Below are 24,336 nucleotides of genomic sequence, written 5' to 3'. Positions count from 1 at the left end.
CTTTTGCCAGCGGAGCTTAGGTTCATCAGATTTGCGTAATACTATATCATATGGGAAAAGTGGTAAACTACTAAAATCGAATTTATTTTAATTTTCCCCGATGAAAGATTTTTTAACCTCCAGAATCTTAATATATACAGCTAAGGCTAACTTATAACGAAAAAATATTTTAGGTTCATGAAAGTGCGATAATAATCCTGTTTCAACACACCGTGCAGCGTAAACTGATTAAACTGATTAAACGTCGCGATCGCCAAGGCAATCTTTGATTATTTCATTTGCAAAATCATGAAACATTTCAAATAAGCAGAAAATCATGTCTTACGCAGCAATTTAATCTGTTTAGTGAGTACCCCTTATGTTTTAAGCATGAAATTGTTTTTAAGTTCTTAGTATTTGTACCTATCATACAGGTAGATTGATATACCTTCATCGACAAAAAAATGTTTTGAAAAATGTTCAAACAGTGTTAAGTTTTTTATTAATTATCTTAAATACGGTTTTTAATATGTAGCACCATTTTTAGTATTTGTTAAAGAGTACATATTTCTTCATGGTTTTCATGTGTTTAAAAGTTTAATCTTAGTTAATTTTGCTCTGAAAATTAGAGAAAAACTTGATTTTATTTAGAAATTGTTAACAATTATAAGGTATCCCATACTCTAGCGTGCGCAACTTTTTCTTTTTTCTTACTCACTCTCGTAAACAAACACGCGAAAGAAACAGATAATAGAGGGGACAATTTGCCCCCTTTAGAGATCCTGTATGACAATGACCTCCTTATTGTATCCTAATCCAAAAAAGTTTGATTCATTAGGATTATTTTATTAAAAATCATCAAATACCGCAAAAAATGGAATTTCGCATTTTTTTTATGGGTCATACTGTAACATAGATCTAAGCGATTTTTTTTTTTAAAGTCTTTCATTTTATGTTTATACTAGCTGGCCCGGCAAACTTTGTCTTGCCAAGATGCGGTGGTTTGACAACTGTTGGGCTCGAGAAAGCACCGCACTCTAGATTGGTTTCATTTCGAGCATGTTGATTTTCTTTCCAGCTCACGAAAAATCAGTGCTTTATCATTTTTCTAGTGGATTTTCGTAACTTTTTGTACATATAAACACAGCCACCATGAATACGAACCAAACCGTGCAAGTGTCATGCTGATCGGTCCACCCGTTCTTGAGTTTTGTTGCCTCAAAGGAACTTCTAACTCATTTTTATATATATAGATTACTTGATATACGCCCCTACTGGAATGCAGCCTTCTCGCAGCTTATAATAATTATGAGTTTTCAATCACGAACGAAATGACCATCTTACATCCAATCATCAAGTAGACCATGATCCATAATGACTTGAAACTGGAGTTTGAACATACAAACTTCATTGCGATCTACGAAAACTTGTTTCTAGAAAACACAAAAAATAATTTAGTCAGTCAACGTGGTCACTTCGGATCGTATTAAAACACGTCCTCACTTTTAAAAAGCAAATACATATTGTTTTATAGCCATAACAAATGAAGTAGGGACAAGCCGAAGGAAGAATTCCTCGAGGATTCAAAAATCCAGTATTTTTTGGAGAAAATCAAAAGAAATTTTTAGACTAATGGCTGGAAAAAATTCTGCGAAAATCTCTAGAAACATTCTTGGAAAATCAAAAGAAATTTTTAGACTAATGGCTGGAAAAAATTCTGCGAAAATCTCTAGAAACTGGAAGATATCTGAAGAAATCTGTGAAGCAACGGAATTTCTGTGGAAACTATAGCGAATATTACCTTAGGAATCCCAGCAAATATCTTAAGGGGAGTTGCTGGAAAAGTTTCATGAGGAACTCCAGGAAGGATCCTTGGAGAAATTCCTAAAGAAATCCTCGAAGGAATCACAGGGGAAATTTCAAGGGTTTACTGAAAGAACCCATAGAGGAGTTCCCAGAAAAAATCTGATGGAATCATAAGAGAAAATTATGAAAAAAAAAATCTACTAGGAATTTCTGGAGCACTCTTTGCAGTAGATATTCGAGGAATTTCAATAGAAACTGCAGGAATATCTGCAGAAATTCCAGGAAAAATCTTGCAGCAATCCATGCAGAAATTATCTGGAGGAATTCTTGGAGCAGTATTTGCAGAAACGCCTGGAGAAATTCTTAAATGAATACCTCGAAAAATTCATGTACAAACCCACAGAGGTATTCCTAGAAGAATTCCTGCAGAAATTTCTAAAGCAAAACTTGCCGAAATACCTGTAAAATCTCTTAAGGCAAAACTAGAACCATTTCCTCAAATTTTTTTTTGTTTTTTTTTTTTTCAATAAGGCCGATGCAAATATTATTTTTCTTTTATGTCCGAGGACTCTCGCCGGGTACGAGGGGGGGGGACAAAAATAAATAAGGAACAAACGAAAAAAAAAACTATTGAAAAATTACAAATTATGCCAACTATTGAAAAAATATTTTTCAACTATTGAAAAATAGTTGCTTGTAAACATTTTTTTCTATTGAAAATGGAGTCATGGGCAGCCATGTTTTTTGCCTTTCTCGTACACCAAGGTGTACCGAAAGGCTATATGTTCACTCCAAAAACGAAAATTTGATAGAACCCCCGGAGGGGTCAAGTGTTATATACCAATCGACTCAGCTCGACGAGTTGAGATGATGTCTGTGTGTATGTATGTGTGTGTGTATGTGTGTATGTATGTGTGTATGTGTGTGTGTATGTGTACAAAAAGGTCACCTCATTTTTAGATAGTAAATATGAACCGATTTTAACGACCGATGGTTTATTCGATGGGGTATATTGCCCCATTGTTTCCTATTGAAAATGGTTCAGATCGGTCCAGCCGTTCCGGAGTTATGGCCATTTAGGTGTTCCGGACCGGTACCCCAGGAAGGGGCCAAATATGAAAATGCAACAAACCCATGCATGCGACCCATCAAACCACGGCATTTTCGATTATCTGATGAACGGGAAGTAGAAAAACAGTTTCTGACTATATCTGAACCGGTAGTGTTCCAGAACCGGTTCCGGGTGTCCCGCCGGAAGTGGCCAAATAAGAAAGTGAACATAACCAATGCATGCGACACGTCAAATAGCGGCTTTTTCGATAACCAGTTGAATGGTAAGCAGGAAAATAGTTTCAGACCATGTTTGAACCGGTAGTGTTCCGGAACCGGTTCCGAATGTCCTGCTGGAAGTGGCCAATTAAAAAAGTGTACCAAACCTAGGCATGCGACACATCAAAAAGCGGCTTTTTCGATAACCAGATGAACGGTAAGCAGGAAAATAGTTTCAGAGCATGTTTGAATCGGTAGTGTTCCGGAACCGGTTCCGGATGTCCTGCTGCAAGTGGCCAATTAAAAAAGTATACCAAACCCAGGCATGCGACACAAAAAAGAGCGACTTTTTCGATAACCAGATGAACGGTAAGCAGGAAAATAGTTTCAGACTATATCTGAACCGGCTGTGTTCCGGAACCAGTTCCAGCTGTCCCGCTGGAAGTGGTCAATTAAAACGCTGGAAGTGGAACCAAAAACATGCATGCGACACATCAAAAGCGGTTTTTTTAGATAACCAGATGAACGGTAAGCAAGAAAATAGTTTTAGACCATATCTGAACTAATAGTATTCCGGAACCGGTTCCGGATGTACTGCCGGAAGTGGCAAATTAAAAAAGTGAACCAAACCCAGGCATGTGAAACATCGAAGAGCGGTTTTTTCGATAACCAGATGAACGGTAAGCAGGAAAATAGTTTCATACCGCATCTAAACCGGTTGTGTCCCGGAACCGGTTCCAGGTGTCCCGTTGGAAGTGAACAAAAACTAAACCAAACCCATGCATGCGAAACATCAAATCATCAAAAATGTTTGTTAACCAGGTAAACTGGCAGCAAGAAAATAATCTCTGACCACACTTAAGATTACCGGAAGTGTTGCAGAATCAGGATTGGATCCATTGCTAGAATTACGCAGGTGAACAAAATCGATGCAAGCGATTAATATGTGTAAAAGAACAAAATCTTGATGAAAATTTAAGCGATCTTGTCAAATTACACCATTTTAGATTCCTGAGGATCAACGTTGTATGGAAAAAATTAAATTTTATAGCACCAATCCCCTTTTGCGTCTAAAATTGCTGCGAACAATTTTGATGCAACTGGTTGAGCCCACGCGCTCTGTAACACGGTTGAAATTTGAATTGGCTTTAATATGGGAAATTTCGCTTCTTTGCACTTTTTTTTTGTCAAATTTTACATGAATAGTTATAAGATTCATGTAAATGATAATAATATATAGGCTAAAGTGCGCAGAAAAAAAAATGCCGAAACGTCTTGATAATGATCGGCATCCAGTGCTAGTGAAGGTGGTCAAGCAGTCAACTGAGAGATTTGATATTTATCAGCTTGGCCTATACGTTTAACATAGCGTCGGAATATGAGCCATCAATAAGTTTCCAAATTCAATTATGACTTTGATAAAATTCTGCTTTTCTGAATAAGGCTGACACAAATTTCGATTTTCTCTTAAGTCCAGAGGGGTCCCCTTGGAAATTTTGGTCGGAATTCAACATTTTGAAGAAGGGCACATTATTTTTCAATTTTAAAGCGAAATTAGAGTCTTCCAGAAGTTTTTTTTTATCAAAACCGATGAGTTAAGCGGTTTTGCTAATTTTTCAAGAGTTTTATTAAATAAATACATTTATTATTAATCAACTCCGCCCCCCATTGACGAGTCAACGAGCACTGTGACAAAAGAAGAAAATTAGATTTATTCCGTTATAGAGTATTCTCAGGATGCAGGAACACTTCGGCTTATGACCGGAAAAAATGTTGAGTTCATATTCGACGAGAAAGGCACTATCACCACTAGGTGGATTAATCTGGGTTTTTTTTTCGCTCCTTCAATATTTTGGGATTTTTGAAGGGGGGAGTGACATAAAACATCATAAACGTCATTTTCTTCAATGACGTGGCTTCGTCACTTGGCTACAGGTGCAAACTTATTTACGCTGACGATTTGAAAATCTATGTCGTCGTGCGCTGCTTTGAGGACTGTCTTCAGTTGCAAGCGTTGCTGGACACTTTCGTCAATTGGTGTCGCAAGAACAAACTTATCATCAGCATTCCCAAATGTCATGTGATGACCTTTCATCGCTCAAAAGAGCCAATTATTTTCGACTACCGCATCGACAATTCTGTCCTCAACAGAGTGGACCAAGTGACAGATCTGGGCGTTATACTGGATGCAAAACTGTCCTTCAACGCCCACTACTCGTCGATCATCTCCAAAGCTAATCGCCAGCTTGGGTTTGTCTCTAGAATAGCCAAGGATTTCACCGACCCATACTGCCTAAAAGCGCTTTATTGTTCTCTCGTACGACCGATCTTGGAGAACGCTTCGGTTGTGTGGGCACCAAACGATGTAACTTGGAATCTGAGAATCGAGCGGGTTCAAAAACGTTTTATACGGCTTGCTCTCAGAAATTTACCTTGGCGCGACCCAGCGACTTTGCCGCCATACCCTGATAGGTGTCGGTTGCTCGGAATTGAAAGTCTTGACAGAAGGCGCAAGATACAGCAGGCCAAATTCATCGTCCAGCTTCTCAACGGAGATATTGATTGCCCTCATCTCCTATCTTTGATAGACTTCCGAGCACCAAGTAGGATGTTAAGGCAGCGTCGCTTGATGCAATCACGATTCCATCGATCGAATTACGGCTACAATCAACCCATCTGTGCAATGATTCGTATGTTTAGTTCTGTAGAGTCCTCGTTTGAATTCGGTGTGTCCACAAGTAAATTTGTCAGTAAAATTAGAAGATTAAATTCATTGTAGCTAGTACGTAACATTATTCATTAAGACAATATTGTCAGATGAATTATACTATATAAATAAAAATAAATAAATAAAACAAATTAAATATTTGTATCGGCCTAACGTAGCAATTTTCGAAATCGGTTTTCATTCACATGTGAATAAAGGATTAAGTTATTTCCTGAGTTTTTTTTTTCTCCTGTTGGAAAGCATTTTTCATTTTTGCAAAAATCTTTTTTTAAGTTTTGTTTAAAAATTGAAGCTTCGTCTACATGTGTATGAAATCCGATTTTGAAAATATTACTCCGTTATTTGATAAAAAATCAAAAATAAAAAATGAGAAAATACATCCAGTTTCGCCTTAAATGAGCATTTCCAGCTAAAAAAAACTCAAAATTTGACGTTATATTTTTCAATTTAAATGAGATTTTGTTCATGTGCTGGGTTTTATAAACGATTTTCTCTTATAAGAAATTATGTATAACATTTGTTGCATTGAAATAATGTATTTAAACATGTTTGTGACACATTCTACCGTGACGTTACAACGTTTTGACGCCTTTTTGGTCAGATTTCTCACTATAACTCGTAAATTTGACCTTAAACCCTCATATTCGGATTCCTTGTAAAATTTCCAATAAGTTTGTTCTGTTGAAAAGTAAGTTTTTATTGGAAAAGTATGTTAAAAATGGGAAAAGTATGATACAACGTTGTGACGCCACGCTACTCATTTGTTGCATTGAAATAATGTATTCGAAGATGTTTGAGGATATTTAAAGGACTTTAAGGAAAAAATACACTAAGAGTAATACTCATCGCAGATCTATGTTAGATGTCATATAATTTCAATTTTACAAGAACCTTACTTTTTTTTATTTTCTGTAGAAAGCTGACTTTCAACCTCAAACATTGCTAAGTCGCCCAGGATAGTGAAATGCTTCTACTTATTTTTTCTCGATTTTTTTAATTCTTCGTCGATTTTTAAAACAAGCAAGGAGAAACGATTTTTGGAATTTTCAACAAACGAATTCAAAAAAATAAAAAAAATTTAAAAAATGCGATTTTATGAACCGATATTCTTGATTTTGTTTTACTGTTTGACAGTTTTTATCAAAACAGGATCAATTTTTTTTCTGAAATTTGATTTACCACTTCCATGAGCATTAAACAAGGTTCAAATTGTTTTCCTATTTTTTTTTGATTTTCTGAATGTGCTATGATTGAAGTATGGATAGAGGTAGAAAATAATAGTAGGAATCCCAGGAGGTTTTTCTGAGGGTATCCTAGGATAAATTGCGCTATGAATACGAATAAAAATTTCTGGAGGGATTCATGGGGGAAAATTACCGGAAGAATCTGTAAAGAAGTTCCCAGATAGTATCCGGAAAACCGCCTGGAATAATTCCTTCATAGAAGGAATTATTGTAGGAATCCTTTAAAAAACCCCAGCATTAAATTCTAAGTAATCTAAGCAGGAATTGCTGGAATAGCCGCACAAAAATTAGTTGAGGAGTTTATGTAGCAATACCAACAGAAACTCCTGAAGAAATCTCAGCAGGAATTCCTGGACGAATCGCTTGTTGGTGTATTTTAAGAAAATCTGGAAGATTTCGTGAAGAAATTCTTGCAGGAATTACTTGAAGAAATCTCAAAAGAAATATCAAGAAGAATCCCTGGAGGAATCTGTGGAGAACTGCCTGAAATTCTGGGAAAGAGTCCCTTGCAAATTCATGGAAGATTATCTGAAGAAAAATCTGAAAAAATCACAGTAAAAAATCTATAGGAATCCCAGCTGGAATTCTCAATGGAATTCTTTGAGTAATCCCAGCATTGGCGAATCTAGCTTTTCTTTTTTCTTGTTCACTTTCCTAAACAAACACGAGAAAGAGAAAGATGGAAAGGGGTGCCGCAGCACCCCTTTGCATCCCGCTCTTTCTTTTGTTTGCTTAGGAGAGTGAGCAAGAAAAAAGAAAAAGCTAGATTTGCCAATGAATCCCAGCAGGAACTAATGCAGAAATTCCACAAGAAATTCCTGGAGAAATTCGAAGTGGATTTACTGGTAGAATCCCATAAGGACTTTCTAGAGAATTATTTGGTTAATATATCTGTAAAATTCCTGGAAGCCTTCCTGGTGAAAGCCATCTCTTTAAAAACACGATAACTGATGCAATATTGGTTTAAAGGGCAAAATGGGGAATTATCATGACCTGGATAGCATGAAAATGTTCAAAGCGCATTTACATATACATACATAGATTTTGGTGAAACGGCATTTGATCAAATGGCCGGACACCGTATCAAAAACACAAAAAAAGGTAATATTTTAGTCAAACAGTTAAAAAGTCAAAGTTTTATAGAGAGCAAATTTTTAACCTATTCTGAACTTTTAAAACTTACAGTAATGGTTATATAACAGATCAATAAAGTATAGCATATTCACTTTCTCAATTTTATCTGAGATCATCATTTAGATTTGGCCTTTCGGTGCTCAGCGTTATGTATTAAGCCTTTCGTAATTTCAGCCTGACGTGTTTCAGCCTTTCTATGGTAACCCGTAAGTACGGTTAGAACAACGGCGCTGATATATATAATTCGAATGAAAAACTTCATTTCATATTTGATACGTTTAGATATTGAAACATTAGAATGGGTTGGTATGGATCGATAGAGATCAAAGTTCCCAGTTCATGTAGCAATCTTCACCGGAAGTAGTTGTTAATGATAGTAGAATCTGAACGAGCACTTCCATGATCATGATCATGAACACAACACGTAAGCTTCACGGCTTACTCCAGAACTATGGTTAGCTAGGTGAACTCGATGTCTGTTACCGTGAAGCCGAGATGAAAATGCAGATGAATATTCTAGACAGATATATGTATTCTAAAGGGTTTCTATTGAATATCAAAAGAGTACAAATGAACGCGTAGTTTTCAGGATTATGAAAATAACTCGTCAGAACGAAACTTCAACAACATCATACAACGATCAAGCAAACACAACGAACGGATTCAACGGAAATCGATGCATCAGCTAAATTCCACCGCCTAACCTTAACGGAATACTGAAATCCATGTAGTTCTAGGATTCTGAGGAGCTTCACCAATGTATGAAATTTTCTGGAACGACCTGAATTCCGTAACGGGTTCAGAGAATTCGAGAAAATTTTGAACGCCTAATAGCAGCTACAGATCCTATAGCCTCCCACATGCCAATCCCAAGATTCCCTGAAAGTCCTTTAGGCACATCAAAATTAAAATATCTGATTTTTCAAAACACTGACTATATAATATACCCATTCGGATAGTGAATTAGATCAGATAGACTGGTAGGGCTTGAAGCTAGCAGATAGAACAAAATGCCTTGGTATGAGTTTACTTGTCCTTCCACTAGATTGTAGATTAGACTAGTAAACTGAAACCTGGAGATAAAGAATAATTAGAATACATAATGAGGTAGGCCTTCCCAACCACTAACTATTTCCCACCGCCCCCTAAACATCCCAACTCGAACTAAATCCGATCTGAACTATCGTGTTTTTATAGGCTCATCACGTTGCTCCCTCTTCCGCTCGATATAGATCTCAGAACGTTAAGGTCGATTCGTGTGTTACGACCTTTGAAATTAGTTTCTGGAGTTCCTAGTGAGTAGAATAGTATACCAAGCTAAACTTACATGTCACTACCGCTCAAAAAAAAAGCTACAGGAACAGGCCCATCATGTCCTGGTCCTTGTTTTATGTGTATACTCATGATTTGGTTATCACTATTTCCATTTGGATCATGCTGCACTAGAATACATCCTCACACCACCACCGTAGTTGTATCATCCGTAGGCACTTTTCCGACGATAGATGTGTTTATTTGAAAGAATTTTAGAAACCATCGTTTTTCATCACTTTTAGACCGTTTGATTTCTACATTTCGCTTGTCCCTATTTTCCGAGCAAACATTATGCTGAACTAGAATCGGTAGTACCAGTAGAACTGTAGCACAATCATTGACGTGTAGTTTTTCTACGCAGTTTTTCTAACACCAATTTTCTCATTTTATTCGCCCTCAAGGTCTACAAGTCGTGCTGAAGTCCATCATCAAAGCGATGGCACCGTTGCTCCAGATCGGACTCTTAGTCTTGTTTGCAATCGTTATATTCGCAATTATAGGATTAGAATTTTACTCGGGTGCTTTGCACAAAAGTTGTTATAGCTTAGAAAATGCCTGTGAGTAGCGGTTACAGCTTACGGGAATCTGGGCTTTAAGACTCAACACAATTTTCTCCATTTCAGTTGAAATTGTTGAAGAAGGTGACATGCCGACGCCTTGTTACGACGACGACGACACGATGAACGTCGAACTGCCAGCCGGAGTGCATCTGTGCAATCACAACGAGAGTGCGTGCATCGAGCAGTGGGAGGGCCCCAACTACGGCATTACGAACTTCGACAACATTGGCTTCGCGATGTTGACCGTGTTTCAGTGCATCACGATGGAGGGCTGGACGTCAACCATGTATTGGGTGAGTATGAGTAGAGTTATCGTTGGGTTATCGTATGCTAGCTATCTTCAGTTCAGGACTACAACTAGTAGGCATGAGCATTCTGCGTTGATATACTTCGTCTAGTGCCCTGAAGTTCTTATGAACAACGTTACATAAAAACATGAAACCTTTAAACAGCATCTGACATCCGTCGAGTCACGCTCCACATGGTCTGCCTATTGTATTCTCTGCGCTCCAAGCCTTCTTGAGCCAAACGAATCAGTAACAAACACCAAAACACCAACTTTGCTGGGTAGTTGTCCACCGTTCTTGCGACATGCCCTGCCCATTGTACCTTTCCGACTTTAACCAGCTTCTGGATGCTAGGTTCGCCGTAAAATGCAGAACGCTCGTGGTTCATTCTTCACCGCCATATATCCTGCACACTGCCGAAGATCGTCATAAGCACGTGTCGATCGAAAACTTCGGGTACTTGCAGGCTCTCCTCGAGCATGGTCCACGTGTCGTGTCCGTAGAGGACCAGCAGTCTGACTAGCGTTCTGTAGTGCGCTTGATGCGTGGGTGAATCTTCGTTCGTTTCTCGAGCCCGTAGTAGCACGACTTCCACCAGTTATGCGCCTTCGTATTCTACGACTCATATTGTTGTCAGCCATCAAATAGGATCCTAGGACTACCTTGAAGGTATCTCCATCTATCGTGACATTGCTTCCTAGACGAATCCTGTCGTGTCCACCACCATGCATGTAGAGCAATTCGCCAATTGTTGAATGGTTAGTACTGACTTTATTTTTGTATTTCCGTGCAGAATTTCACGATAATGGAAACATATCCGGTGAACGTCTAGAGCCAGTCATTTCCTATACTATGTAACCATTAAATTTGTATTCCCTTTATTTTCCTTTTCCAAGAGAGGAATAAAGAGCATTTGTATCGGAAATCTGGAACCCAAGCCATTGAACGCATCTTTCAGCTAGCATATCTTAATGTCTCCGTTAGCCTAGTGGTTAAGGCTATGGATCGCCAATCCGGAGACGGCGGGTTCGATTCCCGGGACAATTTTCTCGACTCCCTGGGCATAGTGTATCATTCTACTTGCCTCACAATATACAAATTCATGCAATGGTAGGTCAAGTCCCAGTGGGGACGTCGAGCCATAAAGCAGAAAGCAGCAGCATCTTAATGTTGACCGATTGTCGCTAATTGGTGAACTGTTCACTTTGGTAGACGAAAATTTGAATTATCTGTTACAAATATATCAGATTTCCATTTTCAAGCTTCGTATTTAAGGAGTCCACGGCGGTTCGTAAGGGCTTCCACGGGAGTTTCAGGAATGTTCCAGAGGTGTTTCAAGGTGTATCTAGGCTGTTCATGGGTTTCAGTAGAATTTCATAAGGGTTTACGGGACATTTAGGGGATAATTAGGAGGCTTTCAAGTGGTTTTAGAGGGATTTCAACGCAATTATAAATTTCAGCTGATATTAGGGTTACAGGTCATGTCAGAGATGCATCCCCTGGAACGCTCGTCGAACCCCATGAAATCCTATGAAACCACTTGGAACACGTCTCAAACCATCAGAAACGTTCCTGAAACCTCCTGAAACACTCTGTAATCCCCTGGAACGCCTATTAGACCCACTGAGTCCCCTGGAACATCCTAGCAGCGCTCCTGAACCCCATTTCCCCCTTAAAAGCCTATGAAACCCATTCAATTCCCCGAAACATTAATAAGACCCTCTATAACACCCCTTAAAATTCCTTCATAGCTACTGGAACGCCCCTAAGACCCACTTAAATCATTGGAACTACCCTGAGACTTCCTTGAGCACCTGAGGTTTCAGGAGCATTCCATTGGACTTAAGGCACTCGAACGCCCCTGAAACCTCCCGGAATGTACATGAAATTCTTTGAAAACTCCTGTATCACCCATGAAACCCACTGGAATTACCCAGAAACCCCATGAGACCTTCTGGAACCCCATTGAAACTTACCTGAAACCCCCTGAATAACCCTGAAACTTCCTTGACCAGCCCTGAGATTTCCCTGAAATGCGCCACTGTACCACCCATGACACCCGCTGGAATGGCACTTAAAGCTCCTGAGATCCCATGGAAAACCTCTAAAACCCCCAGGAACGCCCCTGAAACATTCTAGAATGCCTATAAACTCCTTATCGCCTCTTGGAATACCTCTGAAGCCCCCTGAAAGTCCCTTGATCGCCCGAGACCTTTTTCAAAATACCTGGAACGCTACTGAAGCTCCCTGACACCTTCTACAACGCACAAGAAACCCAATGAACCCCTCTTGTACACCTCTGGGAAGCCCCTGCATCCCCCTGATCAGATCCGAACGCCTCTAAATACCCTCAGTAACGCCCCTGGAAGCCCCTGGAACAGCCCTGAAACCCCTTAAAACCCCAGAAAAGCACTGGAGTTCCCAGGAACACCCCTGGAACGCTCTACAAGACCTTGAAAATCCCTGGAATGCTCCTTAAACTCTCTGGGATACGCTGAGACACCCTGGAATGGCTTCGGACATTACCTACCCCGAATTCTGTTTTCCTGATTAACATTTCTCTAGACTAAATAGAGACCAACGGTGCACTAAAAATGGTTGCCCACATTTTCAAAAATTAACCTTGTGGGCGGCCAACCACGAAGCCGATGGTTCTCTGCTGAATAAGATTGTCGCTCCTCCAGCATACGAGTTACCTGTCCAGCCCACCGTAGCCTGCCGCGTTTTATTGTTTTATTATTCATTCCCTTGTACAGTGTTGCATTTGAACGCGATCAATTTGCGTTCATGTTCAAATTCAGCACGCTGCGATCAAAACGATTTGAACATTGTTCAGTTCAAAATTTGGAACGCGAGCGAGCTCGAAATTGAACGCACCTTGAACAATGAGCAAGAACTGCACCAGTATAATGCCAACATGCTAACATGATACCCTGGTACCCGCTAAACTGAAATGGTCATATTTCTGCCATTTTTTCGCCAATTCTAGCAATCTTGGGCTCATTGGATTCAGAATCTGACCTTCTATTGTGAGGAGGAATCGGTCCGGTCACCGTGGATTGCGGATAATCCGTATTTCGGTGCAGAATCTTAATGCCCGATGCCACAATGTCCTAGGTTGTATGGCGCATTTTTCTGTGCAACAACGAGTGTATACAAATGCGTCACAAAGTCCTAGGAGGCATGTAGGATATGATGACGCATCCAAGCTTTTGAACGTTATTTCGCATAAAAACGCGTCATAAGGACCGAGGCGTTGTCACCCCGGACGATTCGATCCGCTCCCTTCCCAACCCGACAATGCAATGTATAGTATATACGTATTACTAATATGGTATTATGTAGTACAGTAAAGGGCCATGTTCCATGAAGTCTTTTTTCTACGGAACTCTGCTTACTCGCACAGATAATTTTGACGTTTGAGCGGTGCCGCTCCGCTCAAATTTTCAGTTAGTGTAAGCAGGCCAGCAAACATTCGTGCAGAAGTTCATAGTGCATTAGAACATTGAGCCGAATGGGGATCTGAACGGGCGTTCTTGAGCAGTGAAAAGCTCTGACACGCAAGTTCAATGTTTACTGCGTTCACGTTCAAAAAATTGAACGCGTTCAGTTCATTTTTGGCTCGCGTTCAGTTCAACTGCAACACTGCCCTTGTATGTGGATGCTATCGACTGTTTCGTATTCACTGGAGAATTTTCGACTTTCAGTCTTACTTACCTGACCGGTCAGAGTAAGGCCTGAATGTCCTCTATGGTTCGTACGAGTCACTTCCATTCTACTCGGTCCATGACTGTGCGGCTCCAGCTTAGCACTCTGCGAAGGGTTCGCAAATCGTCCTTCAGTGACTTGATCGACACACTAGCTCGCAGCACACCATGTCTTTTTTTAACCGGTCGGATGGCTCTCAAGAACCATTCTTATCGGGTTGCTATCCGACATCCTAATGACAAGACCCGCCCACCGTACCCTCCCGATTTTCGCGGTGTGGACGATGGTTGATTCTCTCAGCAGCTGACGCAGCTCGTGGATCATTTGCTTTCTCCAAGTTCCGTCTTCCATCTGCACTCCGCTGTAGATGGTACGCAACACCATCCGTTAAAAAACTCCAAGGGCGCACTGGTCATCTGTAGGTAGGGTCCATGTTTCGTGCCCATAGAGGAATACCGGTCTAATCAGCGTTCTATAGACAGTTAACTTCGTGTGACGGCGAACTTTGTTCGATCGTAGAGTTCTGCGGAGTCCAAAGTAATCTCGATTGCCTGCCAAAATGCGTCTTTGAATTTCTCTGCTGGTGTCGTTGTCGGCGGTCACCAGTGAGCTCAAGTACACGAATTCTTCAACCGCCTCGATTCCATCACCTTCGATAGAAATTCGGGATGGCGTGCGCGGTGATTCCTCCCTGGAGCCCTTTGCCATCATGTACTTTGTCTTCGACACATTAATGACTAATCCGATTCACCTGGCCTTATTCTTCAGTCGGATGTACGTTTTCGTCATCGTCTCAAATTTGCGAGCTATAATATCAATATCATCAGCGAAACCAAGCAGCTGAACAGACTTCGTGAAAATCAGTCCACTCGTGTTTATCCCCGCCCTCTTTATTGCTCCCTCAAAAACAATGTTTAACAGCAATCACGAAATGTCATTATCTTGCCGTAACCCTCTGCGAAATTCGAAGGGACTCGAGAGTGTCCCTAATCCTCGAACTACGCACATCACTCGATCCATCGTTACCTTGATTAATCGTGTCAGTTTATCCAGGAATCCGTATTCGTGCATAATCTGCCATAGCTGGTTTCGATCGATTGCATCATATGCCGATTTGAAATCGATGAACAAGTGAGGTCGAACAAGTGGGCACGTTGTATTCGCGCCATTTCTGCAACACCTGGCGGATGGCGAACATCTGCTCCATTGTAGCGTATTCACACATGAATACAGCCTAATATTGCTCCACGAACTCTCTTGCAATCGGTGATAGACGGTGGCATAAAATTTGAGAGAGTATCTTGGTAGTGCTCAGTAGTGTGATCGCGCGATAGCTTCCGCAATCCAACTTGCCGCCATTTTTGTAGGTGGGACACACGATACCTTTCATTTCCTCCTCCCAAATCTTGATAATCACCAGTGTAGTGCTCTTACCAGTACTTCTCCGCCGTATTTTAGTAGCTCGCTTGATGGTTGATCTGCTCCAGCAGCTTTGTTGCTTTCCAACCGGCTAACCTCCTCCTTAATCTCTTGGAGGTTAGGAGCCGGAAGTCTTTCGTCGTGCCCACGTACTCCTAGATCTGTTACCACGCACCTTCGGTACTTGCAACGTCGCCCATCGTAATGCTGCCGCCACCTCTCGACCACCTCACACTCGCTCGTGAGAAGATTCCCGTGATCGTCTCGGCGCATGCTGGGTTGTGGCACAAAGCCTCTGCACGAGCGGTTCAGCTTCTCGTAGAGCTTCCATGTGTCTTTAGAGCGATAAAGTTCTTCCATCGCTTCGCGATCTCGTTCTTCCTGCTGGCGCTTCTTCCTCCGGAAGACTGAGTTCTGCTTGTTCCGCGCATGTCTATAACTTGCCTAATTTGCCCTCGTACGGTGTTGCAACATTCTCGCTCATGCTGCATTCTTCTCGATTTTCAATCGTTCACATTCGCCGTCGTACCAGTCGTTTCTGTGATTCGGAGTCGCGAAGCCAAGTGCTGCAGCCGAGGTACTACCAATGGCGGATCGGATGTCCCTCCAGCCATCTTCAAGTGTAGCTGAACCAAGCTTCTCTTCCGTTGATAGGGCCACTGCTAGCTGCTGCGCTACTTCTACGTTACGCAGCTGCTCAACATAGAGCCACGGCGTTCGACTTCGACGCGTGGAAATAACCGTAGAAAGTTTTGAGCGTATGCATACGGCGACTAGATAGTGATCCATATTTATATTCGCTCTGCGGTATGTGTGGGCATTGGTTATATCGGAGAAGAATTTACCGCCGATAAGAACGTGGTCGGTTTGGTTTTCTGTTTAATGGTGGACAGTGCACGTTGATGATGCTGAAGTAATGGCCCCTAACTCTCAACATGCCACCCTATCACAAGTTGTCGCATCTTGCCCTACACTATAAAGCCTGTTCCCAGTTCATTGGTGATGCCACAGCTTTGGTAGAAGGTGGCCGCTCGATGCCCGCTTTTCCACATTTTCTGTCCAGTCCAAAAAAGTTCCTGCAACGCTACGATGTTCTACGTTATTCGTAATGGAGATTTTTACGGGTGTCTTCTTCGGCCTTCGCCAACGCTCCTGTCACGCCGGAGGTCCACCGTGCCAGTTCTGTTTAGTGTCCCAACCAACTCAACTGGGATGACCATGCTGATGGGGCTACCACCTTGGATTTAGCTGGGCGGCATTTCTTACTCAGCCGCTGGATGCCAGAACAGACGCTGTTTGAGCCGAACCTCCTTGGTGAACAGACGCTCGGTACGTACCTCCTCAATCTAGATGAAGTCAGAAACACAACAGTGCCAGGCTGCACTACCAGCTAAGAACACTACTCTTAGCTAGCGGTCTTTGTCATCGCTTGACCCGTGGAAACATGAGGTAGGAACTTGTGTGGGCCAGAGCTATGTTAAACGTTCTTCTTATCGACTCACCGTTCTGCAGCCCTAGTCGTTATAGGCATCGTTTAAAGGGATGCGTACAGTAGCGACGCTTCAAATAAACCAACGCATTTTTTTAACACAGGGCTAGTTCGTCTCGGGACCGACGGTTTACTTTTCTTCCGAAGGAAAAACTCACATTTTGTAAGTTTTTCGGAAGTGGAATTCGGTCCCATGTCCTCGGTGTGACAGTCACGTATTCTAACCATCACACCAGGTCCGCTACACACTCAGCTAACGCACTTTGGCAGCATTTTACCTTTTATTCGTCGATACCATAGCTGAATCACTAATACTTATTTCTTTCCCTTGCAGACCAATGATGCTTTAGGCTCAACATTCAATTGGATATATTTTGTGCCTTTGATTATTATTGGTTCGTTTTTCATGCTCAACTTAGTTCTCGGTGTCCTCAGCGGGTAAGTTATCTAGTTTTGAACAAATGTTATTGTTCTGGCGATCCAAATTAATCCTGCTTCTTCTTATCCATTGCAGAGAGTTTGCGCGAGAGCGAGAGAAGGTCGAAAACCGTCAGGAGTTTCTGAAACTCCGCCGCCAGCAGCAACTGGAGAAGGAACTGAACGGATTCGTCGAGTGGATCTGCAAAGCGGAGGAGATCATCCTGGCGGAGGACCGAACCACCGAGGAGGAACGCATGTACATAATGGAAGCCCGCAAGAAGGCCGCCGCCAAGCGGAAAAAGCTGAAAAACCTCGGCAAGTCGAAGTCTTCGGAAACCGACGACGAGGAAGCCACCACAGAGTCAGGCGATGAAGGCATCCTCAAGAAGGAGAAGAAACCGGCCAAGTCCGGATTCTGGCGGGCGGAGAAACGCTTCCGCTACGGTATTCGGCACACGGTGAAAACGCAATGGTTCTACTGGTTCGTGATAGTGCTGGTGTTCCTGAACACCATCTGCGTGGCGGTCGAACACTACGGGCAACCGAACTGGTTGTCGTTGTTTTTATGTGAGTAGCGCATTGCCTTCGCGTACGACACGCTCCCATTTGTGGTCAATGGATATTGTCATCGTGAGCTAAGACAGTGTTTCATCACCAGTTCTCATTGCTAGTAGATTTCAGTTTGCACAAACTATTAGCGGTTACTCTTTTTTGTTTAGAGGTTTCAAGTAGGATCGGAGCCATCGGCAAGTGGCAGTTTCCGTATAATGCGGGTTGTCAGGTGCAAAACTCATGAGATTTGCGTTTACAGCGATGATGTTGGCCAAACAATATCATCGCGGGAGGAGTTTTGTTTCTCACAGATTATTTATTTCTGATTTATGTTGCAATTTGCTGATGGTAAATCATTTCTTGTTTCGTTGTATGTTTTGGCGTTTTGTAGTGAACCTCCCCGGTAGACAGTAATTCCTGCCTGTTCAACAGATGTAGCGATTTCAATTAGGATTTCATTAGCCAAATACCTCGTTACTAATATAGTTGAGTTATCCTTTAGCTGATTTTATATCTATTTGCTGTATTTTTATCAAAACCATATGTGTAATCCTTTTAGCCTTCTATGTGTCCAACTTTCCCCGGCAAGTGACGGAAACTCTACAGGGAACATGCTTCCTGTCTATTTTGCGATTCACCATCATCTGTGTGATTGCTATACTGCCAGCCTTGCTAACACACCAGCCCTCTATCCCAATGCACTTTGTGAACACTCTTTATTCGAACTAACATTTAATTTTACCCCTCTTCTAGACTACGCCGAGTTTGCGTTCCTAGGCTTATTCATGTGCGAGATGTTGATCAAAATCTACGCACTCGGGCCTCGCATCTACTTCGAGTCGGCCTTCAACCGATTCGATTGCATAGTTATCGCTGGTTCAATCTTCGAGGTGGTTTGGTCCGCCTACAAAGAGGGTTCCTTCGGTATCTCCGTACTGCGAGCTCTCCGGTTGCTGCGCATCTTCAAGGTCACCAAGTATTGGTCCTCGCTCCGCAACTTGGTCATCTCTTTGCTCAGTTCGATGCGTTCGATTATCTCGTTGCTGTTTCTGCTCTTTCTGTTCATTCTGATATTCGCGCTGCTCGGCATGCAGCTGTTCGGGGGACAGTTCATCCTGCCCGAGGGCACACCACCGACTAACTTTAACACATTCACCATCGCACTACTCACCGTGTTCCAGATCCTCACCGGGGAGGACTGGAACGAGGTCATGTACCTCGGCATCAACTCACAGGGCGGACACGAGAGCGGGATGATCTATTCGCTGTACTTCATCATCCTGACACTGTTCGGGAACTACACCCTCCTAAACGTATTCTTGGCTATCGCTGTCGATAATCTGGCGAACGCACAAGAGCTGACCGCAGCAGAAGAGCAGCAGCAGGAACGAGACAAGGAGAAACAGCAGATGGAACTGGAGAAGGAGATGGAAGCACTACAAAAGGCAAAAGATGGCACGCCAACAACGGAAGAGGCGGAAGCAGAGAAGGAGAAAGAAACCAAAAAGGAGGAAGCCAAGGCCGAGGAAGAGGAAGAGGAACAGGGCGAAGGGCCGAAACCGATGCTGCCGTACTCCTGCATGTTCATATTCTCGTCCACCAATCCGTGAGTATTGAAATTCGGTACTGAGCTCTATAAACATCCAAATCTATTCACTGCTTTTATCCACCAGAATGCGCCGGGCAGCCCATTGGGTCGTCAACCTACGGTACTTCGATTTCTTCATCATGATCGTCATTTCGCTGTCCTCGATCGCGCTGGCCGCAGAAGATCCTGTGCAGGAAGACGCCCCCCGTAACATCGTACTGAACAATCTGGATTACGCCTTCACGTGTGTCTTCACGATCGAATTGCTCCTAAAGCTGATCGATTTGGGCGTAATCCTTCACCCGGGTAGCTATCTGCGTGAAATTTGGAACATCATGGACGCCGTCGTGGTCGGCTGTGCCGTCATCAGTATCGGGTTCGACATCAGCGGGAGCGATGCCGGTGCCGATCTGTCTACAATCAAGTCACTCCGAGTGCTGCGAGTGCTACGTCCGTTGAAAACAATCAAACGTGTTCCGAAGCTGAAGGCAGTGTTCGATTGCGTCGTTGGATCGCTCAAGAACGTCATCAACATCCTGATCGTGTACATTCTGTTCCAGTTCATCTTCGCCGTCATTGCAGTGCAGCTGTTCAACGGCAAGTTCTTCTACTGTAGTGACGATAGCAAACACAATAGCATCGACTGCCAGTAAGTTGCTTCTTCTAGAACATCTGATCATGATCTTGACTAAACGTGAATTTTCTTTGCAGAGGTTCATATTTCGTGTTCGACGAAGTAGACGGTATGCCAAAGAAGGCGGACCGGGAATGGAAGACGCAGTACTTTAACTACGACAACGTGGCAACCGCTATGCTGACGTTGTTCGCAGTGCAGACCGGTGAAGGATGGCCACAGTGAGTAACCTTAAACCCGTTTCTCAGGCTAGGTTTGACTTCAATCTCGATTCCGTATTTCACAGAGTTCTTCAGAATTCCATGGCAGCTACCTACGAGGATCAGGGACCAATCCAGAACTTTCGTATCGAAATGTCCATCTTCTACGTCGTCTACTTCGTCGTGTTTCCGTTCTTCTTCGTGAACATTTTCGTTGCCTTGATTATCATCACTTTCCAGGAGCAGGGCGAAGCGGAACTACAGGATGGCGAGATCGATAAGAATCAGGTAATTGATTTCGTTGAAATTCAATTCCTCAACAACTTCACGTTCAACATTCTTCCCGAAAAACAGAAATCCTGCATCGATTTCACAATCGGAGCGCGGCCGCTGGAGCGCTATATTCCCACCAAACATTCCGGCTTCAAGTACACCGTGTGGCGAATCATCGTATCAGCACCATTCGAGTATTTCATCATGTCACTGATTGTGTTCAACACTCTGCTGCTAATGTTGAAGGTTTGTTTACCGCGCGCTTTTTCACGGTGCATCACGACGGTGCACGTGGTCAGTGACCATGCGCACTAACTGACAATGGTTCTCATTTCTCTTGTTGCAGTGTCACGACCAGAATAAAAAGCTGGAGAATTTCATGAAGTATCTCAACATGATATTCACGGGGATGTTCAGTGTGGAAACGGTGCTCAAAATCATCGGGTTTGGTGCGAGGGTGAGTGCCGAACCGGCCCGACCGGCAGTGGACGGAGCTCACTCATTTGTTGTTGCCTTCTTTTTTAGAATTTCTTCAAAGATGCGTGGAACGTGTTCGATTTGATCACCGTTATTGGTAGTATCGTCGACGCTCTTATTCTACTACTTTGGGTGAGATATAACCACTAAGAATATACAAGTATTATTGTTCAACACTAATCCTTTATGATTTTCAGGAAAATTCCTTCAACGTCGGCTTCCTGCGTCTGTTCCGTGCGGCCCGTTTGATCAAACTGCTCCGACAAGGTGACACCATCCGTATTCTGCTGTGGACCTTTGTTCAATCCTTCAAAGCACTGCCTTATGTCTGTTTGCTGATTGCGATGCTGTTCTTTATCTATGCAATCATCGGAATGCAGGTGAGTAGTACCGCAGTACGGTAGTATTGAGAGTTAGTCATTGAAGTAGCTAGGAGTCAGTCATTGATGTAACTGAAGTTTAAGCTACTCCTAAGAAATAGTTTAAATGCTTGAAACTCTCACACTTTAGCTAATGCACATCCAATAAAATTTCTTTCTTGGGGTCACAGGGACGGTATATGGCCCTTCCCATCATTCTGCGAGTCAGTCGTGTAGTTGTCGAATAAGAATAGGAATACTAACCCTAATTCAAGGTGTCAAGCGACCCGTGCCGAGGAATAAGTGATCGAGGGGGTAAAAAAGTTGCTCGATCGTCGCTTTAGCAGGAAGTCCAAAGGTGTGGCGGATGCGACTGCTCGTGATAAGCACTCACAGAAGCGGGTGAGGCAGCCGTCAGGTGATGAGTTGTCTGATGATGGCCGCAAGGCTAGGAAGATACTTTACCCGAAGGTCGGCAGTAATGCCGGCAAATTGGACCCCAGACAGGCGACCCGAAAAGCTTGGAAGGATAGGCCTGAAAAGGCTGGCCCGTCCCGGATGGAAGGGAACAGGGGGTTGCAACCGTTGTAAGGCCCTCAGCAACCACAGAGTATGGTGAACCAAGGGGAGGATCCTTGGACGAAAATCGAGCTGAAGAAGAAGAAGAAAAAGTCGCAGATCAAGGAGAACAGGGACGCAAAACCAAGAAGGCGTAAAAGAGAAGGTGCCAAGCGCGAGAAAGGCGATGCCCTGTTGCGACTTCGTGAGTCGATGAACGCTACCAAGCAGGATCATGTGAGACTAGTGAAGACTGCAGCAGCGGCGGAACCGGTGAAAGTAAAGGTTACGACGTCTACCCAGACGGAGGCCTTCGCTTTCACAGGAAGTCCAAAGGTGTGCCGGATGCGACTGCTCGTGATAAGCAATCGCAGAAGCGGGTGAGGCAGCCGTCAGGTGATGAGTTGTCTGGCGATGCACGCAAGACTAGGAACTAGGAAGATACTAACCCCGAAGGTCGGCAGTAATGCCGGCAAGCTGGACCACAGCCAGAAAGCTGGGAACGGTGAGCCTGAAAAGGCTGACCCATTCCGGATGGAAGAGAACATGGGTTTACAACCGTTATTAGGCCCTCAGCAACCACAGAGTCGGGTGAATCAAGGGGAGGACCACCCTTGGGCAAAAGTCGAGCGGAAGAGGAAGAAGAAAAGCCGCAGATCGAGAAGAACAGGGACGTCCAACCAAGAAAGCGTAAAGAGTAAGTGCCATGCGCGAAAAAGGCAACGCGCTCGTCATCAAGACGAGTCTAAGTACTCGGAAGTCTTGAAGGCGATGCGAAGCGACGAAGATCTGGGACTTGACGTGCGCAGTATCATACGTACTCGTACGGGCGAGATAATCCTGGAGCTGAAGCGCGATAAGGAACGCAAGGGCACCGCCTACAAAAGTTTGCCGGAAGAGGTTCTTAGCGAAGTGTAGAAGTGAGGGCTCTTACACAAGAGGCGACTCTGAAGGTGAAAACCCTAGACGAGATCACCGAAGTGGAAGAGCTCGTCACGGCACTGCGGCAACAGTGCGACGTGCAGGTGGCCACCGTAGCCGCTAGGCTACGGAAGGGGCCGGCTTTACCAAAGCTACCTGTGGCGGACGTAAAAAAAAGTCCGTTAAAGTAGGAAGGGTCAAGGTAGTCTGGTGCGTATGTCATCTGATATCCCGTGAGCCACCGGAGGTTTGTTTCAGGAGTCTAAAACCAGGACACAAATCATGGGACTGCAAAGGCACTGATAGGAGCAAACTGTGCAGGAGATGCGGCGCCGAAGGCCATAAGGCACAAGGCTGCCCGAGTCTATCCATTTGTCTGAGTGATTTGTACCGGGAAATTCCCGAACAACAGGCATCCAACGGGCCTGGCCTCCAAGAAAGCCGCAGTGAACAAATCGCAGTGCAGGTATCGCAGCTTAACCTGAACCACTGTGACGCAGCTCAGCAAACAGCAACTGCTTTGTCAGGCGGTTTCTGAGTGGGGGACAGATATCACCATCATAGCGGACCCATACCGACTACCCGCCGGCAGCGGCAATTGAGTCTAGAAAAATGGCGGCGTTATGGACGATGGGTAAATACTCCGTCCAGGAGTTGGTGTCTACTACACGCAGAAAAATGGCGCTTGTTTAAAACAATAAAACGCATGGTTGATTTTCAAACTGAGAATTTACTTATTCCAAAGTTATATTTAATTGTTTTCATTTAGAGTTTATCGATAAAAACAACCGATTACCATAATTTCATATAATGTCAAAAATTTCATTTGTTTCAACAAAATAAAAACCATAAACATGGTCCGAAAGCACTCACACATCTATAAAATGCTTACCCTAACATCGCCACAACGAAGAAGGTGAAGCAAATCCATCACGCCAACACCCAAGTGCAGCTTTGGCCGTGATGGATAACGCGCAGGTACTCACGAAAGCATTTACAAAAAGTTGATCGGTTTCGCCTTTTTAGTCTTTTTCTAGTCGTTCTCCTCCCCATCCGCTTACCGACGGTCTAAAAATAGATTTCCGAGCTGCCGCAGTGGCTGCCGTCACCAACACAATCACACTCCGGGTTTGTTAGTGACAAAAGTGCAGTCGTTTGTGAAGCGCCCTGTACCGTCCAGGGGCTACATTAAACACAACACGGAATGTGATATCTTTCATTTCATTACAGTCCGACACAGTTTTAATAAACTATATTGAAGTATCACAAACCATCACTTATCTTATATTACAACGATTCACTTTTTCTTATATCACCTTAACATTTTCTGTATTTCTTCACCAAACTACTAGAGACACTTCCAGCTTCTTCTTGAATACACTACGTCCTACCTACAGCCTTTATTTGGACAGTATCT

At 43.2% G+C, this 24,336-nt stretch overlaps 1 protein-coding gene across 9 annotated transcripts in view; it reads left to right on the top strand.

Moving 5' to 3' along the window:
- The window catches only part of LOC109399355 (voltage-dependent calcium channel type A subunit alpha-1), a 119,590-nt gene that overhangs the window by 64,639 nt on the left and 30,615 nt on the right, over positions 1–24,336 (top strand). For all 9 annotated transcript variants that reach the window (XM_062858481.1, XM_062858480.1, XM_062858482.1 and 6 more), the window contains exons 4-16: positions 9,358–9,455; positions 9,876–10,031; positions 10,098–10,327; positions 17,272–17,375; positions 17,452–17,924; positions 18,663–19,515; positions 19,583–20,146; positions 20,209–20,352; positions 20,418–20,619; positions 20,686–20,850; positions 20,951–21,061; positions 21,130–21,213; positions 21,279–21,461. In XM_062858481.1, coding sequence (XP_062714465.1) covers positions 9,358–9,455; positions 9,876–10,031; positions 10,098–10,327; positions 17,272–17,375; positions 17,452–17,924; positions 18,663–19,515; positions 19,583–20,146; positions 20,209–20,352; positions 20,418–20,619; positions 20,686–20,850; positions 20,951–21,061; positions 21,130–21,213; positions 21,279–21,461 — 3,367 coding nt within the window. The remainder of the gene's footprint in view (positions 1–9,357; positions 9,456–9,875; positions 10,032–10,097; positions 10,328–17,271; positions 17,376–17,451; positions 17,925–18,662; positions 19,516–19,582; positions 20,147–20,208; positions 20,353–20,417; positions 20,620–20,685; positions 20,851–20,950; positions 21,062–21,129; positions 21,214–21,278; positions 21,462–24,336) is intronic.

This window comes from Aedes albopictus, chromosome 3 (genome assembly GCF_035046485.1).
Source record: "Aedes albopictus strain Foshan chromosome 3, AalbF5, whole genome shotgun sequence".
NCBI lineage: Eukaryota > Metazoa > Arthropoda > Insecta > Diptera > Culicidae > Aedes > Aedes albopictus.
This window is presented reverse-complemented; position numbering and strand designations above follow the sequence as displayed.